The sequence below is a fragment of the Colletotrichum tamarilloi genome (assembly GCF_030869305.1).
Source record: "Colletotrichum tamarilloi strain Tom-12 chromosome Unknown Scaffold_81.1, whole genome shotgun sequence".
Lineage (NCBI taxonomy): Eukaryota > Fungi > Ascomycota > Sordariomycetes > Glomerellales > Glomerellaceae > Colletotrichum > Colletotrichum tamarilloi.
Window position 1 is genome coordinate 122,411 of NW_026849464.1, and position 14,942 is coordinate 137,352.

Consider the following 14,942-nt stretch of genomic DNA (forward strand, 5'->3'; position numbering starts at 1 on the left):
ACCTTCCCTTCTGTAGCGATTTGCGCCCGCCCGCTTTCTTCGTGTTCCATTTGCTCAAATCTTCAATCGCCAAGCAAACACCCCGCGGGCCACACCAGGGGAGCATTCATTCTGTCAAGTGGTTGGTTGGGGCGTTGAGGGCGAGAAAAAAGGTTCTAAACAAAGAAGTCCAAACGAATCAATTCGACGACAGCTTTCCCAACCTCCGCCCAATATTGCCCATTTTCTGGTTTCTTTCTTCTTTCTCTTCTTCTTCCCAACCCCCGACCTTTGACTTCAATTCTCTGCCTCTCCCGTCGAACGGGCCGTCGTCGCAGGTGCTTGTGTCGCCGAACTACCTGAACCTTACAATCTACGGTAAAGAGAATCGACGCCTAGACGCCGCACCCGAAGGAAATCCAAGCATCCCGGGAATCCAATTCTCTGGCCGGCCCATCCGTCGCTGCCACTTACCGAGGCCGTCGCCATTGAGATACCACCACCCTCGACAAACGACGACAACCCCGATCCCGACCGACCGAACGAAGACCGGCTGTGCCACCGCACTCGAACCTCCAACTTGTCAAAGCAAGCCGCATAAGCCAGACCTCTTGGTTACCGCCGCATGATTCCACGATAGAGAGGCCCCCGCAACCTCAACCTCGCGATCGAGGCGAAACCCCCTCGCCGCCGTCAACCCAGCATGACGCGCCCGCGCATCCCCGCCCTCTACGGCATCCTCCAGTTCTGCCTCCGCCTGACCCTCGTCGTATTTGAGGTGTGCGCCCTCGCCGCCCTCATCACACTATCGAGATATGGCTTCCACTTCCCGCTCGGATACGTCACTGTAAGCTTGACATGCATCATTCCCTTGACTATGTAGAACGGTTACTAATTACCCCAAAAAAAAGTCCGTCTCAGGCATAATCTTCTCCATGGCCGAAATGGTCACCCTCGCAAACTCAACCCACCAGATCCCCCGCATGCGCACCGGCGCCATCGTCGTCGGCGATTTCGTCCTCTTCGTCCTCGGCCTCGTCGCTTTCTTCTACTTCATCATCCTCAACGGCTGGCGTACGGGGAGCCCGGACCGCGAGTACCGCGCCTGGCGCGAGGATCCGCTGCGCGTCGAAAAGGAGACGTGGGCGCCGTGGTACATGTGGCTGCAGCTCATCGCCGCGGTGCTGCATTTCCTGTACATGGCCATGCACTGCGTCGACGCGTGCAAGGAGGGCGGGCCGGAGCAGCAGCGGCGGAGAAGGGCGAGGAGGCGGGCGAGGGAGGTGGAGAGGAGGGAGAGAAGGGCGGGTATTGGGAGTAGTGATCCTGAGACGGCGCAGGTGGTGCCGAGTTGATTGTGATGGCCCTCTTGGGTTACTGGCCGACCTTTTGCATTGGGAGTTTTTTTATTGGATTGGGGGATGGGGTGTTCTTGGCGTTTATGAGATGAAAGGATACGGAGATTTCATGAGACATGGACAGACAGATTCGGTGCGGCCTTGAGCAAGTGCTGGTCTTGGCCGGGGGAAGACGAATATCCACGCTCGCGAAGGAGACTGACTACTGAGGGAAGAAATCGACATGTCTCCTTCTTCGCCTGGAGAATGACACTATTCGGATATCATGGCGCAGACACAGAGAGATATTGGATATCCGACAGCCATGTCGTAATTCTAGATGATGGTTCATCAAGCTCTTATGGAACATAGAATTCCGAGTAGCCTCCAGCACTTTCACACTATTGTAGGCACGAAAACAGACAGATACCCAGAATTGTCAATATCAAAACCAGCACAGTTCATTATACAACCTCACTTTCTCTCACTTTGCTCCTCATCATGCAACCGAGTTGACACCACTGTCACCAGCGTCGTACGTCACTTCCGTCGGATCCGGGCTCTCAGCTGTGTACGCCCCTCAAATGACGGCCACATTAGCGGCGACTTTTTACGAGAGTTTAGGGCTGCTGCGAGTGGCTTCGGACCGTTTGAAACGTTGGCCACCTTCTGCCCAGTGGTGGCGGCTTTGCGGCGCATGTCTAAGAAAGTCAATCCACAGGTCGTCGTCTGGTCTTTTGGAATAAAGGTCTCGTGGCTTCATGTTTACTTATCAGGGGCTCGGCATTTCTCAACGCTTGCCGAGTTGAGAAAACGAGAAAACGGAATCAAAACAAACGGCAATCCCTTCATGGTCCTTTTGACTCGCCAAAACTTTCATTACACGTACAACCGACAGCTTGCTTGGGCATTCCGGCAACCTTACGAGCGCTATCATTTTTTCTGGAGGAAACCCGTGCGTACCCCGAGGTCTAGCTCAGATCCCGCTTGGACTGCGCCTGTGTGATGGATGTCAAAAGGGCCATGGTCCCTTGACATTCGTACACAGACATTTGGGACCTGGGGCTAGTAGCTCGCCATGGGCGCGCTCGCGAGCTAGTGAAGCATGTCTCGGTATTCGAACAGCCAGCGGAGCCAACAGGGCCGCGGAGTCCCGACGTGATTGGTAGCTATCACCGCCGGGTATCCGGTGGGAAGAGATCATCAAGGCCACGGGGGAACCAGAGAGGCCATCTCTTTCTTCGAGTCTAAGGGACCAAGGAAAGCCGTTTAAGTGGGTTTTCTTATCGACGAGCGGAGTGTTTGGGCCTCGTATTTGGGCGAAAACCTCGTATTTCAATATAACGGGGTCCTCGGGGGTAGAATCATACACACATTGCCCAAGGGGTCAAATATCTTCTTCACATCACAGCCAAAGAATGCCTATCTACTACATTACTTAGCACCACTGTCCGCGTTCACGCCATCACGGCCCGGAGGCCGCGCGTCTCCTCCCCCGAGCCTCCGTCCCCTTTCCACACGCGACTCTCGCGCTTCCTTTCCCGCCCTCAACCCACCGTCCCTCCCCGGCCCCAAGCTGCACCCATCCCCTCGTGCCCTCGGGCACATCCCACTCCACGCTCGCAAACCCACCGCCCTCTTCAACAACCCACTTGGCACTGAACCGCCCCAGCGCCGTCGTAAACCCGGCCTCCGCCTCCGCCGGCAACCCCTCCGCCTCGCCGCCAAACGAAGCCGGCCTCAGACTCCACTCCCGGCCCGCGGGCGCCGTGACGCGCAGCCCGACGAGGTACTCCGTCATCGCGCTCGTCGGACCCGAACTCCACCCGTGCGCATGGCTCACGTAGCTGGGGTCGTCCGTGTACCCCCGGCCCTTGCGGTACCCGAACGTGCCGTCGACGAGGTACCCCTCGATCACGGTCGAGCCCGTGCCGTTGGGGTGGTTCAGGTACCACCCCCAGCTGTCGCGGACGAGCTGCATCGCGCGATCGGGGCGGCCTGCGGCGAAGTGCGCTTCGATCTCGATGCTGGAGATGAAGGGGGAGACGTTGCCTGGCAGTTCGGGGGAGGCTGGGCCGATGGGGGTCCAGTTTTGGGTCAGGGCTGTGGAGATGGAGGCGGCTTCGGGGCTGGAGGGGGAGACGAGGTTGAAGGCTAGGGCGTAGGCGTTTGCGTCTTGGGGGTAGAGGGTGCGGTTTTTGTAGCCGTCGATGAAGGCTCCCTTTGTGGGGTCCCAGAGGTGGGTGAAGATTGCTTTCTTGAGGGCGTCTGCGCGGGCGAGCCAGGTTTCTGTGAGGTTTGTCCCTGCTGGTGCTGTGAGGTTTGATGTGCGAACGGCGGGAGCAAGCTCCGCGAGAAAGGCGCCGGTGGTGAGAGTGCGGTAGAGGAGCATGTTCGGCGCGCTGCCATTGAGTGAGTTGACGTACCGGGCCCAATCGCCCGCGGCCGTTGCATTCAGGATCCCCGTCTCGGGTATGATCTTCCCGTAAATGTAGTCCATCGCCTTCAGGTACGTCGCCCAGTTCGCCGCCAGCCAGTCCGTATCACCAGAAAACAGCACGTAGTTGTACGCGCCAATCATGGTCCACATGTGGTACGCATCGCTCGTGGCGTCCAGATACGGCGGGCCCGCGCGGGGGAAGATGCCCGAGTCCCGCTGGAAGTCAAACATTGTCTGGATGGCGTTGCGCGCGGACTCGAGGTCGCCGGTGCTGACGAAGGCGGAGGGTACGGCGACGCCCATGTCACCCGGCCAGATCCAGCGGTCGCGCTTGGCGCCGTCGAGGAGGAGGGAGGAACCTACGCCGAGCCAGGCGTCGTTGGACCAGCCGCCGGACGTGATGTCTTCTGTGAGGACGCGGCCTGTTTCGGGCGGTGCGGCGTTGGTTTGGAGGGTGTAGGCGCCCGAGTACCAGATTTTGTTGAGGAGGGGGTGGGAGGAGTGGAAGTAGCCTTGGTAGGCGCGGAGGTTAGACCAGGTTGGTTGGAAGACGATTTCGAGGGAGACGTCGTCGATTGTGAGGGTCTGTGACGAGGTGTTCGTCATGAGGTAGAGCGTGAGGTATCGGAAGCCGCCGCGGAGCTGGGGGAAGGGGACGGTGTAGGAGCCCGGGCCGGGGACGGTGATTTGGTGGAAGAGGCCGCCGTCGACGGAGATGAGGGTCTGTCCCGGGCCGCGGTAGTTTCCGTTGGAGTTGTCCGAGTACTCGCCGATCCAGTTCTTTGCTTCCGTCCAGGCGAGGCCGAGGGTCACGGGCTCGGTGGTGTTGCCGGTGCCGGTGCCGGAGAGTGTGTAGTTCACCGAGGTGAGGCCGCCGACGAGGACGCCAAAGTCGAAGACGAGCGCGGAGCCATTGCCGGTGAGGGTTTGTGACTCGGGAGAGGGGAAGGAGGCGAGTTGGTCGCCTGTCGCGAGGGAGAGGATGGACTTTGGGCGGGCTGTGCGGGAGTCTGGGGCGTATATGTTTGCGTCCCAGGGGCCTGGGAAGGATGCTTCTGTTGGGTGGGTGCAGGTTGCGTTGCGCCAGCAGGATTGGGCTGCTGTGTTCGTGAAGAGAAGTGCGAGACAAAGGAGGAGAGAGGACGATGAGGAGGAGACCATTGTGGACGGATGTGGTGCGGTCTGGCACCCTGCCTAGTCTTGAGTCCTAGACGTGAGGCGGAAGAGAGGTGAGGTTGGTCGGTTCGTGATGTGTTGTGCAGCTTCATGGGCTTTTGGGGTGGTGTATCGCGGCATTACTACCCCGAGGCAAGCGTATTGATGTCGTTTCTCCCCTGACCCAGGTACCGGGGCTCGAAGTGATGCCAATGCTTCGAATCAGGCTAAGTAGAGAGTCTCCGCAAGGTCCCTCTATCCTTGGTGTCATTGTCATCTCGGGCACAGGTTTCTTGATGGAAGTGGTGGGCACGAGGTGATGTGGTATTTCCTCCGGCCCCATGGGGTTCGGTGACTTCGGGTCAATGATGGGTGGTTAGGTTTGGGGAACTTTCTGCAGCTCTGCAGCCGAACACGAGTCGTGGTTCCTCTGGATCTTGAGCAGGGGGCAGACAGGGTGGGAGTCGATCGCTTGGCAGAGAGAAGCAGGGGAGTCTCCGGCAATATTCAAGGAGCAAATCAAGAGAAGAGAAGACGGAGAAGAAGGAGAAGAAGAGGATCAATGGGAAGAGACGGAGGGGAAGGGTGCGGGGTTTGAAGGAGGAGTCTTGCAGCTAAGTTTGTGGGGTAATCTGGAGAAGTGGAACATTGTTTCTTGGCGTCCCCTTCTCTTAGTCGATTTCTGAGTTGTGTTAAGCTGGTTCATCTGAAGTTGTCACCATCTGATGTTTGAGTTAACTTGTCCACACCTGAGTTACTGGTCTAGGTTCCAGATTATGATCGTCAGTTCAGACTCTGACCCTGCTTATTGGTTTTGTGAAGGTCTTTGCTCTACTCAGATTGGTCCTGAAGAGCTAATGGGGATATTTAATACCAAGCAAGAGTGTTTATCCATATGAGTTGATTGACAACTGAATAAGAATAGGATTTACAAGGCTGGGCAAGCCCCGCGTGCCAAGATCTAAATATATACTAGAATTGTATAATCCAACAACTATCTTACGCCTTGGAGATGGTGACCTCAGTCTGTCCGCCAGACAAGTCGACGAGATATCCTCCTCTGGCAACGCTCGCCCCAGACACCGTAAATTTGGCATCGCCCGACGTCGTCTCAAGCCATACAATAGTCGAGTTGGCCTTGAGCGCCGCCTCAGATGCCGCAGCGCCAACACTCAACTTCACAGTCTGGCCCTCGCGGTCATAAGTAACAGTCTGAATCGCACCGGCGCTGAGATCAACCTTCAACCCCAGATCCGCAACAAACACCCGCCTTCGCACCGCGTCCCTAGGCTCAGCAACCACAGAAGTCTCAGTCGACGAAACGACGTTGCCGCCAAACACGACCTCGCCGTACGTCGCGTGGTTTACGATATACACGCCCTGGCCGAGACCCAAACCCAAGAACCCGAGACCGTAGTCGCCGGTATACGGGTCCCACGCCAAATGCTCCGGGAACGAGTGGAACGCCGCCGAGGGGCAGCCCTCGGCGTCAATGTTCGTCAGGGGCGCCGTGTTGCCGGCGAAGGCGACGCGAAGGGCGTCGACGTCGGACGGGTTGCGCTCGAAGTGGTGCAGCATCGGGAGCGAGTTGAGGCCGGAGCCGTAGTGGTGGAGCTGGCGCTCGATGCCCTGGTTCTTGGCGCCGTAGAGGAAGTCCCAGTAGCGGCGGGCGTTGCCGTTCCAGCCCCAGTGGGCTACGGTGGGCATGTAGGCTCTGATGCTGTTGATTGCTTTGATGGCGGTGTTGTTGTGGCCAAAGTACCTGTTGCTTCATGTTAACTGTTGTGTGTCAAGAGTTTGGTGATCTGGGCTGAAAGAAGCTTACTCGGTCCAATAGTAGACGCCTTCCTGGCCAGTACTATCCCACGCCATCTCGCTGCCAAAGGGAACAGCCAGCGTCTCCCAGAACTCGGCGCGGAAGCGCATGTTGGCTTCAAAGGTAGTGGCCTCCTGCGTCATGTTCTCCCTCTTGAGGTCCTCGAGCAGCTCCGCAAACACCGTCTCGCCCATCAACCCAGTCAACCCGTAGTCGCAGTCCGCCGCGCCGTTCTTCATGCAGTGCGTCACCGTGTTGTACGCTTGCGTCAGGTACCAGGTCCAGTCAGCGCGTGTCTTGACCTGCGGGTAGTCCCTTGCCACGCGGTACATGGACCAGTACGCCACCACGGGATGGACGTAGTTATACGCGCGCACGGTGGTGTATGCTCTCTCTTTAGTCCACGACGCCTAGGAGGTCTAGTCACGGGAGGCGTCATAGGTGTAGTTGACGGCGTCGGGCTGGTAGAAGAAGGTGCTCGCGCGCACGGCAAAGGTATCGTTGGCCGGCTGGATCGTGCCGACAATGGTGTCGTGGATGAAGTCGTCCAGGACCGCGACCTCGGCTTCGACAGGCTGGACGAAGAGCTTCGTGGCGGCGGCGACGTAGGCGCCTGTGCCGCCCTCGTCACTTAGACCCGCGATCCAGACGCGCTCGTCTTGGGTGACGATGGCCTTTGCTTCCTTGTCGTAGCCCATGATGGACGGCGCGCGGCCAAAGGGGTCCGAGGTGTCGGTGAAGTGCGCGGCGGTGGTGAGGAAGTGGCCAAGGTCCGCCACCGTTTCCGGCGCGGGCTTGGTGATGTAGTACTGCACCACCTGCGTCTTGCCGTCCTCGTAGGTAATTGTTACCTTTGCGCGGCCCCAGGCGCCGGCGGTCGGCGTGAGGAGGTACGGGGAGCCCTTTGCGGCGGTGTCCTGCTTGATGGTGAAGGCTTGGCCGTCGATGGTCTTAACCGGGGACGAGTGCGTGAGGTAGAGTCTGGCTGTTAGATCGGTGGGCACGACGTAGCCCGGGATGCCCACGGCGAGCGGGATCTCCGCCTTTGTGACGGCGGCCTCGATGGTCTGGATGCTCTCCGCGGCGACGAACCTGAGTCCGACAGAGTATGTTTCCCCGGCCTCGAGCGTCTTCGAGGTGGGCGTATTCCAGGGCGTCGCGCCCTTCCACTCGGTCTCCGCCCACGCCTGGGAGTGAATCATCCACTCATAAGTGCCTTCGTAGGTCTGCGACTGGTAGTAGTAATCACCCTGCGGCTCCCCAAGAAGTCTCCACGCCTCGAACGGACTCGAGCCCAGCGGCGCGACCACAAGGGCGTTGCCGAGGCCCTTTACGGGGGAGACGCGGACGTAGCCCGCATCGAGACCGATGTACGGGTCCGCGAGGGAGCACTTTGCCTGCGTCTCCTCGGCCGACGGGCGCGAAAAGATGTTGTTGATGGCGATAGGCAGACCCAGGGCGCCGAGCTCGACGGTGTCGTTGGCGGTGTTGGTGAAGTTGACTCTTAGAGCGAGGCCGTCGCCGGCGGGGAGCCACTCGCGCGTGACGGTCAAGGGCACGCCCGCGGGCAGCGTCGCGGCGAGGTCTGCACCGGCAATCACGCCCGGGGCGAGGTCCGCGAGGGCTTTGACGGGCTTTCTGGCTTGGGCGGAGTCGACGGACGTCCAGTTGCCGGCGCCGTCGAGCTTGAAGCGGAAGGTGACGTCGCCGATGTGGTGGGCGTAGTTGAAGGTGAGGTTGGCGAGGAGGTCCGAGGGGAGGAAGTCAAAGTCGGTTCCGGGCTTGAGGGAGGCGAGGGTCTGGGAGTCCTTGACGAGCTGGCCGGTGAACTGGCCGGCTTTGAAGTCGAGGAAGCCGTTTGCTACGCCGAGGTCATCGCTGGATTGGGCGTTGACGAGAGTCGTCAGCGCCAGCGTGAGGGCTGGGAGGAGCTGTGTCCGAAACATCGTGAATGATGTGGCTGACCGTTTCGATTTGATCGATCACAACGATGGCTGATGCTTATTCTAGCCAAGGCGGGAGGCGCATTCTATTTATCATTGCGTACTCCGTATGGGCACCAAGAAATGCCCCCATCATCAGCGAGGTAGCATTTCTGTACTGATCTGCGTCATGGACCGCTAATTTCCCCATGGTTTCATGCGATCTGGAGCCTGTCACCCATTGTAGAAGCTCGGGAACCATTGATACGAGCCAGGGCGCTCTAACATTCGGTCGCATCGTCTGACCTTGCGCGCCTTGTCGGCTATTACCCAATGATCGACAGGTCCGGTTGCTGTTCTCTGCAATCTGGCGAGATGGAGGGGTTGCCGGATGTAAATGTCCATGTACGTGAGCGGGGCGGCTAGTCTTTACTTTGCGAGAGCGGATACGGGAATCAAGTCGAGGGTATATTAGTGCTTGTCTTCCCTCTCTCCCCTTCCATTCGTGGAGCCTTAACGTCCCCGTTTGAATTGCAATTAGTTCATTGCTGGGGTAGCGAGTTTAGATCGGGACTGAACCCGAGTTGCGTACTCCGTATGTACTGTTTGGGTCGATCGGTCGCGAGGATGTTGGTTGCAACGTAGCTCCACTAACCAGTCTGGGGTGTTAGTTCTGTTGATTATCTGATAACTTGGCGCCGCGGTTGCGAATGGCCTAAAGAGGAACAATGCAAATTGTCAACCTAGAGTTGCTATGGTAAAAGTCTTGCTTCTTTCAACTTGGCTGATTATCAAAGTATAAGGTTTTCTGGCTTATGTGGGATGTTTCACCACGCCGAAGTCGGTGTTGCCGATATTAATCGACTCAGGAGATATAAAATTAACTTTTAAAGGGAATGAATTAAGGGTGCATTCTTCTTACAAACGACAACGCCCAAAGAGACCCACAACTTCATGCTTCATCCTGGACCATTGTGAATGACATCCACTCATTGTCTTCCCACTCCATTGAATTAACGACGTCTATAATTTGCTGCGTCGTCAAGTCCTCTGCCTGACTACTGCTGTATTTGCTCAACTCTCTGTACGCCGGCAGCATTGTCTCTTGACTCAGTGGCAATCCCGTCTCCGCCGGCAGAAGGGCCGGTGGGAGAGAGGCTGGTGCGTCTGTCGGTTGTTGCCAGTCTGGTAGTGGCACTGACTGTTGCTGCTGCTGTGCGACAATGGTTGTCGAGTCGGCTAATAGCCTCGGTCGGGTGACGTCGAACTCGAGGAGCATCTCCTCCAGTTTCTGCATCTCGTTCTTCCTGAACTCGGCGATGAGGTTGCCGCTGGCTACCATTTCTTCGATGATGGCGTGCGATTTATCGAGCCAGGGGACTTGGCTCTCTATCAGACGCGAGTCGACCCCGCGGGCGACGAGCAGGGCGACTGTCGATACGAAGAGCGAGTCTAGATCTAGCGGAAGGAATGTTTCTAAACCAGACATTAGAGTGATTACTCGACTGGAGCTGCCTGATAATACTGACCGAGGAGTCCCTGCGCTCTCAGACGGTCGAGGATGTTTAGAATCTGGATACCGGACTCGGCGCACATCTGAAGCGGATTCCGAACTTTTGGCGATGCCATCAATGAGTCGGCCTCAAGCGGAGAGTTGAATCTCTTGATCAGACAGCATAAGAGAAGAGGTCGGGTCGCCAGAATGATGCACTTAACCATAAAATTAGCACAAAACTCAAAAGTCAAGTCTAAAAAGTGCCGACACAAAATTGCTCACCTGGTAGTATAGGAGATGCAGGTGGGCAGAAAGTCTCGAAATGCCGTCGAAACGCTCATCGGCAAATAGGGGAAATGAAGTACGCAGCTCATCGGCCACAGCGACGATGCTTTGCAGCACCGCCTTTGTGCTCAGAACAAATTTCTTGTTCAGGCGGCCTTTCGCGCCGTAGACGGCTAGATGTGGGGAGACAAGCAATTAGCATTTGGAACCTCAAAAGATGAAGATAAAGTATGCTACGAAAGGCTTGGACGTACTGCTACTTATCTCTGCAATGATTCGAGCAAACTTGATCTGCATGCTCAGTGCGGTGGTGCGGTGAACGGAACCCGGATAGGATGGGAGCTGGCAAAAGACGCCCTCGTCCAGAGTCGACTGAGGCAACCCCATAAGAGAAGTCATCTGCCGGTCGAGAACGTAGACTGTCCACCAGATCTTGCGACATCGTTGGACTAGGCCTGGACCCAAGTCCATTATTGGCATATCTGTGTGCATCCCATGGTTCATTGCCACGCTTTTGGCTTGCCCAATCTATTTGACTCTGATTAGTCTCGAGCGTGATTATCAACTTTACGTCTCTTGATATCATAGAACTCACAAAGTTGTGCGCAGCATGTCGAAAGTCCAGCGCTTGATAATACCACGCCATCGAGCATAGAATCTCCGTAGACATGATAGGCTCCTTACAGAGCGCCGTCACATCAGGAAGAAGCTGCAACGCCCGCACGAAGAAATCTGCCCCGGCCGGTCTGTTGTTCCCATGCGTCTTTCTCTGGATGAGGCTCTTACCAAAAGCCAAAATCACGAGGAAGTGGATGTACCAGAGGCTATTCTCCTCTGCCCGGTCAGTCGAGGACTTGCCGTAAAACGTCTGCATGTGGAACATGAACTCTTCCTCCTCAAAGAGATGGAACATTTGCCCGCAGTGAAACTTAACGGCATTGATGAGGAAGATGGCATAGTCGTGGCTCGGTATGAGTCTGTTGTCCAGCATCTGCGTCGTTCTGGAGCCGTCCCAGCCGAGGTCGTAGGCGAAGCCGTCGAAAAGGAGGCTGTTTGTTGGAAGAGGAGATTGGCAGACGTGTTCGTGTGTGACGCTTAGGACTTGACGGGAAAAGGACCAGTTTGAAGAAGAGCCAAGGAAGTCTAGGCTTGGATGAGTTGTGTGTTGTAAGGTGCAGTTACTAGAGTGAAGAACTCACACGGTTGTCCATTAGACTCAGACATGCAGAATCGAGATGGCGTTGCAGTCAGAGGGTTTGTCAAGTCTGGGCCATCTCCATCTCCAGGCGGTGAGTTTCCGCCTGTCTCGTCTGGCGTGTGATAACTTCGTCTGCGCTCATCGAAGCGTGACGGGTTATTTGGATCATCTAGCTGAATGAGCATGGGCTTGACTCACACTCAGCCAGGAGACTGTACCTTCACGACACGCGACGGCATCATCGTCGCCATCGGCATGCCTCAAGCTTTCCTCCACTAATGCCCTTGCTTGAGCGCGCTCCAACTGTGCCACTTTTTGTTGCAACTCGGATAGATATCTGTGACAAAAATACCATGTCAGAGAAGTGCAACCTAATCGAGTGTGTGTCGACTATTGCATTAAGTCACTACTCACCCCTGCGTTACCATAACCTTGTTGTCCCGCTCGTCAAAGATACATGTCAACCGCCTCTGCGTGCAATTGTTGCACGGGTGAAGGCCTGAGCACTTGATCTTTTGCCTCCGACATCGCGAGCAGCTGGTGATGACCTATCAGTAAGGCCATGCCTCATGAGTAGTGAGGGGGACTCGATGTAACGCACGCGTAAGATGATCGTTTCGTGATACGTCGTTGAGTGTTAGACGACTCCATTTCTAAGGCCACAAGAACTTATTTCCCAACTTGGCTCGAAACTCGGAAGCACTTCCAGAGGCTGACAGCGTAGGGCAGCGAGAGCTGTGGTGTACGGTGGATAAGGTATCCAAGTGACGTCTCGCACAGAAGCCAGAAAACTAGAGATATCGGAAGGGCAGTCCGAACCTCCAACAATCAGGGTGCGGGGTTTCGCACTACTGTTGCCCATAGCATTTCTTAGTTCAGCGTATTCCCGGCAGTCCATGTCCGAAAGCGAAGTAGTTCAAGGTGGCTGATAACACTGAGGGCATGACTGGCCCGCTTAGCAAGGGAATCCCGAACTTTGGCTATCTCCAAATTCCTATTCGAGCATTGGTTTCTTTGCTGTTGGTTCCATGCGGGGTGCATTGAACCCGTCGCAAGCCGCAGCCAAGCACGGAGAGATAGCACTGCGGACGGCGGGGGTGTTGACGTGGGGTCACCGTTATCGCTGCTTCCGAGTTCAGATGCGATGCTATTGGTCTGTTCATTCTCCAACCTAACACACGGCATGAGAATAAAGGATCCCACAACTTCACAAGAAGTACGCAGATGCAAGCTTTCTAGTCTTACCAGGTTGACTCTGGGGTTAATAGCGGTTGAAATCAAAACATAAATATCGGATTCCTCATAAAGATCTGAGCTTACCTACTTATTACTTACTATAAACACCGACCTACATGTTGTTGCCAATCATCCCCCTCGAACAACATTGATACTAATGCCTTCAATGTAACGATTTGGGAGTTACGGGATTTGGCCGTAATTACATGGGCTTTTCTTCCCAGACTGAGCTTTCGGCAATTAACAGTAGGCTCCCATCACGTCAAATGAAGCAGAAGTCTAGAGGAAGGCAATTCTTCTATCTAAGCATCGTATGATAGAATAGGCTATCACTGCCCTCTGTAAATTTCATCTCGCTTTGCTGCGTGTATCCATGGAAAACCTCTGGTCCAGGGTTTCGCGGCTACTAAAGCAAGAGGCGGATCTGTCGATTGCATAACGACCCGGGTACCTCCACCTTGATTTCTTCCAGGCCCCTCTCAAACCGATGAGTCTGGAGCCAAGGAAGCACATTTTCATCGGTGGTGAGGTTTTCGCTAACGCCCTTCAGACCCACAACAGGAATCTTCGCTCTGTTTGTGAAATACGCCTTGAACTTGGCGTAATCCAGCGAGTCGCTTAGCATGATTTCCTTCAGCTTTTCAGGCAGTAGCACAAGGTCGGCTTTTCCCTGATTTTGCCCCTGCAGCTTCCAGTGGACAATGTGAGCTAGTACAGCAAGGATGAACTCCTTACAGTTCTCTTTTTGACGGCTGCCGCTTGGCGCGTTAACCCGAATTCTGAACGAGACACCTCCGTTCAGAAGAAACGTCACGGTTCCGGCGATGGCAGCGCCGTTGGTGATACTTTTCTCCAAAATATCCACGTAGGTAAGAGCCGCAGTCCTCACCTGATCTAAAGAATAATTGTTAGTAAGAGGCTTGAGGCGATCAAAATGGACCATCAACCTGGTCACTCACCAGGCGTCAGGAACGGCTTCTTTGCATCCGCCATGATGATTGATGGGCACAACGTGCTATTTTTCGTGTGTATATTCGAGTATTTGAAGCTAGAGCTTGCTCCTTGAATGAACGTGCTGCCTGGACATTCTTGTTCCTGGTTTGATCCAAGCTCCTTCGTGTTGCATGTGATGTGCTGAAATCACTGGAGAAAGAGACGATGGAGAAGATAGAATCAGTGAGAACTGCTTGCTGGTTGCATGTATAAAGTCCCATCCTTAAATAGTCGGAATCGGTTAGCAGACAAAGCAACCGACGGTTCCACGAAACGCTTCACCGAAGCTTGAATAGCATCGCTTGGCTCTTTGTGCCCTCTATGACCATCCAGATCATTTGATCATTCGTACTTTCCAAGACTCTCCCATTTCGTCATCCAGTGAAATCACTTGGGCGAGACCGCCCCATTTCTGTGAACAGGTTTTTTGGAGCCTGAATAACAATATCCTGGGTTGAAAGGTTCTTGCGACGATGTTGTAGAGGATGAATACTAGTACGTATCAAGACAAGAGGAAGGGGTGAAATCCTTTGGGAGGGGGGAGTGATCAGATGTTCAGTGAAACAACATTGAATCTCTGAAAGAATGACGATGAACAGGCTTCGACAAAAGAAGGAACAGCCATTTAAAACATAAAAGATCACCAAGTAGTGTAGCCCGAGCGAAACGCCGGCCTGGTGTACCGTAGTACAAGCGAGAGCATAAAGAAAACATAGGATGAGACGGAAGTGAAGGGGATATGAACGTATTCGAATCGCAACGACAGTACGACGGGAGTGAAGTGTTGACAAAGACCGGAGGTGGTGTAACGCAATGACGCTACCAAGAAGTGATGGAGCGGGGTGGCGCAAGTTGTCATCGGATCCGGTACCGCTTCGGGAGGCGTTTAACACCGGAGGGGTGTGGGGTCCGGTCACCGACAATGATATGGTAAGGCTAACCAAAAGACGATGTGGGCGCCGGGGTAATGCGGGCCTCGAGAGAAGTGAGGAATGGAGGCGAAGCATAGCGATCCCAAGCTGGACGTCTGATTTGGGATCGATCTTACTGGACGCTTTGCCCATGTGCCGTCACAGCAGCTTTCGG

At 55.4% G+C, this 14,942-nt stretch overlaps 7 protein-coding genes across 7 annotated transcripts; 2 read left to right on the plus strand and 5 right to left on the minus strand.

The window, feature by feature from the left end:
* Nucleotides 1-682: 682 nt before the first annotated feature.
* On the plus strand, nt 683-1,334 carry CTAM01_12735 (uncharacterized protein; the record flags this gene model as incomplete). Its single annotated transcript, XM_060528740.1, has 2 exons — nt 683-826; nt 891-1,334. 2 exons carry the CDS (start codon nt 683-685, stop codon nt 1,332-1,334), a joined length of 588 nt encoding a protein of 195 aa, XP_060376649.1.
* Nucleotides 1,335-1,659: 325 nt separating this feature from the next.
* CTAM01_12736 (uncharacterized protein) lies at nt 1,660-2,322 on the plus strand (the record flags this gene model as incomplete). Its single annotated transcript, XM_060528741.1, has 1 exon — nt 1,660-2,322. One exon carries the CDS (start codon nt 1,660-1,662, stop codon nt 2,320-2,322), a length of 663 nt encoding a protein of 220 aa, XP_060376650.1.
* A 459-nt stretch (nt 2,323-2,781) lies between these two features.
* On the minus strand, nt 2,782-4,917 carry CTAM01_12737 (bacterial alpha-L-rhamnosidase domain-containing protein; the record flags this gene model as incomplete). Its single annotated transcript, XM_060528742.1, has 1 exon — nt 2,782-4,917. One exon carries the CDS (start codon nt 4,915-4,917, stop codon nt 2,782-2,784), a length of 2,136 nt encoding a protein of 711 aa, XP_060376651.1.
* A 993-nt stretch (nt 4,918-5,910) lies between these two features.
* Nucleotides 5,911-7,059, minus strand: CTAM01_12738 (uncharacterized protein; the record flags this gene model as incomplete). The annotated part of the gene is made up of 2 exons (XM_060528743.1): nt 5,911-6,673; nt 6,737-7,059. 2 exons carry the CDS (start codon nt 7,057-7,059, stop codon nt 5,911-5,913), a joined length of 1,086 nt encoding a protein of 361 aa, XP_060376652.1.
* Nucleotides 7,060-7,146: 87 nt separating this feature from the next.
* Nucleotides 7,147-8,673, minus strand: CTAM01_12739 (uncharacterized protein; the record flags this gene model as incomplete). Its single annotated transcript, XM_060528744.1, has 1 exon — nt 7,147-8,673. The coding sequence occupies one exon, from the start codon at nt 8,671-8,673 to the stop codon at nt 7,147-7,149; it is 1,527 nt and encodes a 508-aa protein (XP_060376653.1).
* Nucleotides 8,674-9,601: 928 nt separating this feature from the next.
* On the minus strand, nt 9,602-11,812 carry CTAM01_12740 (fungal specific transcription factor domain-containing protein; the record flags this gene model as incomplete). Its single annotated transcript, XM_060528745.1, has 6 exons — nt 9,602-10,107; nt 10,179-10,311; nt 10,427-10,602; nt 10,684-10,957; nt 11,025-11,478; nt 11,631-11,812. The coding sequence occupies 6 exons, from the start codon at nt 11,810-11,812 to the stop codon at nt 9,602-9,604; spliced, it is 1,725 nt and encodes a 574-aa protein (XP_060376654.1).
* Nucleotides 11,813-13,269: 1,457 nt separating this feature from the next.
* On the minus strand, nt 13,270-13,856 carry CTAM01_12741 (uncharacterized protein; the record flags this gene model as incomplete). The annotated part of the gene is made up of 2 exons (XM_060528746.1): nt 13,270-13,757; nt 13,823-13,856. The coding sequence occupies 2 exons, from the start codon at nt 13,854-13,856 to the stop codon at nt 13,270-13,272; spliced, it is 522 nt and encodes a 173-aa protein (XP_060376655.1).
* Nucleotides 13,857-14,942: the final 1,086 nt, after the last annotated feature.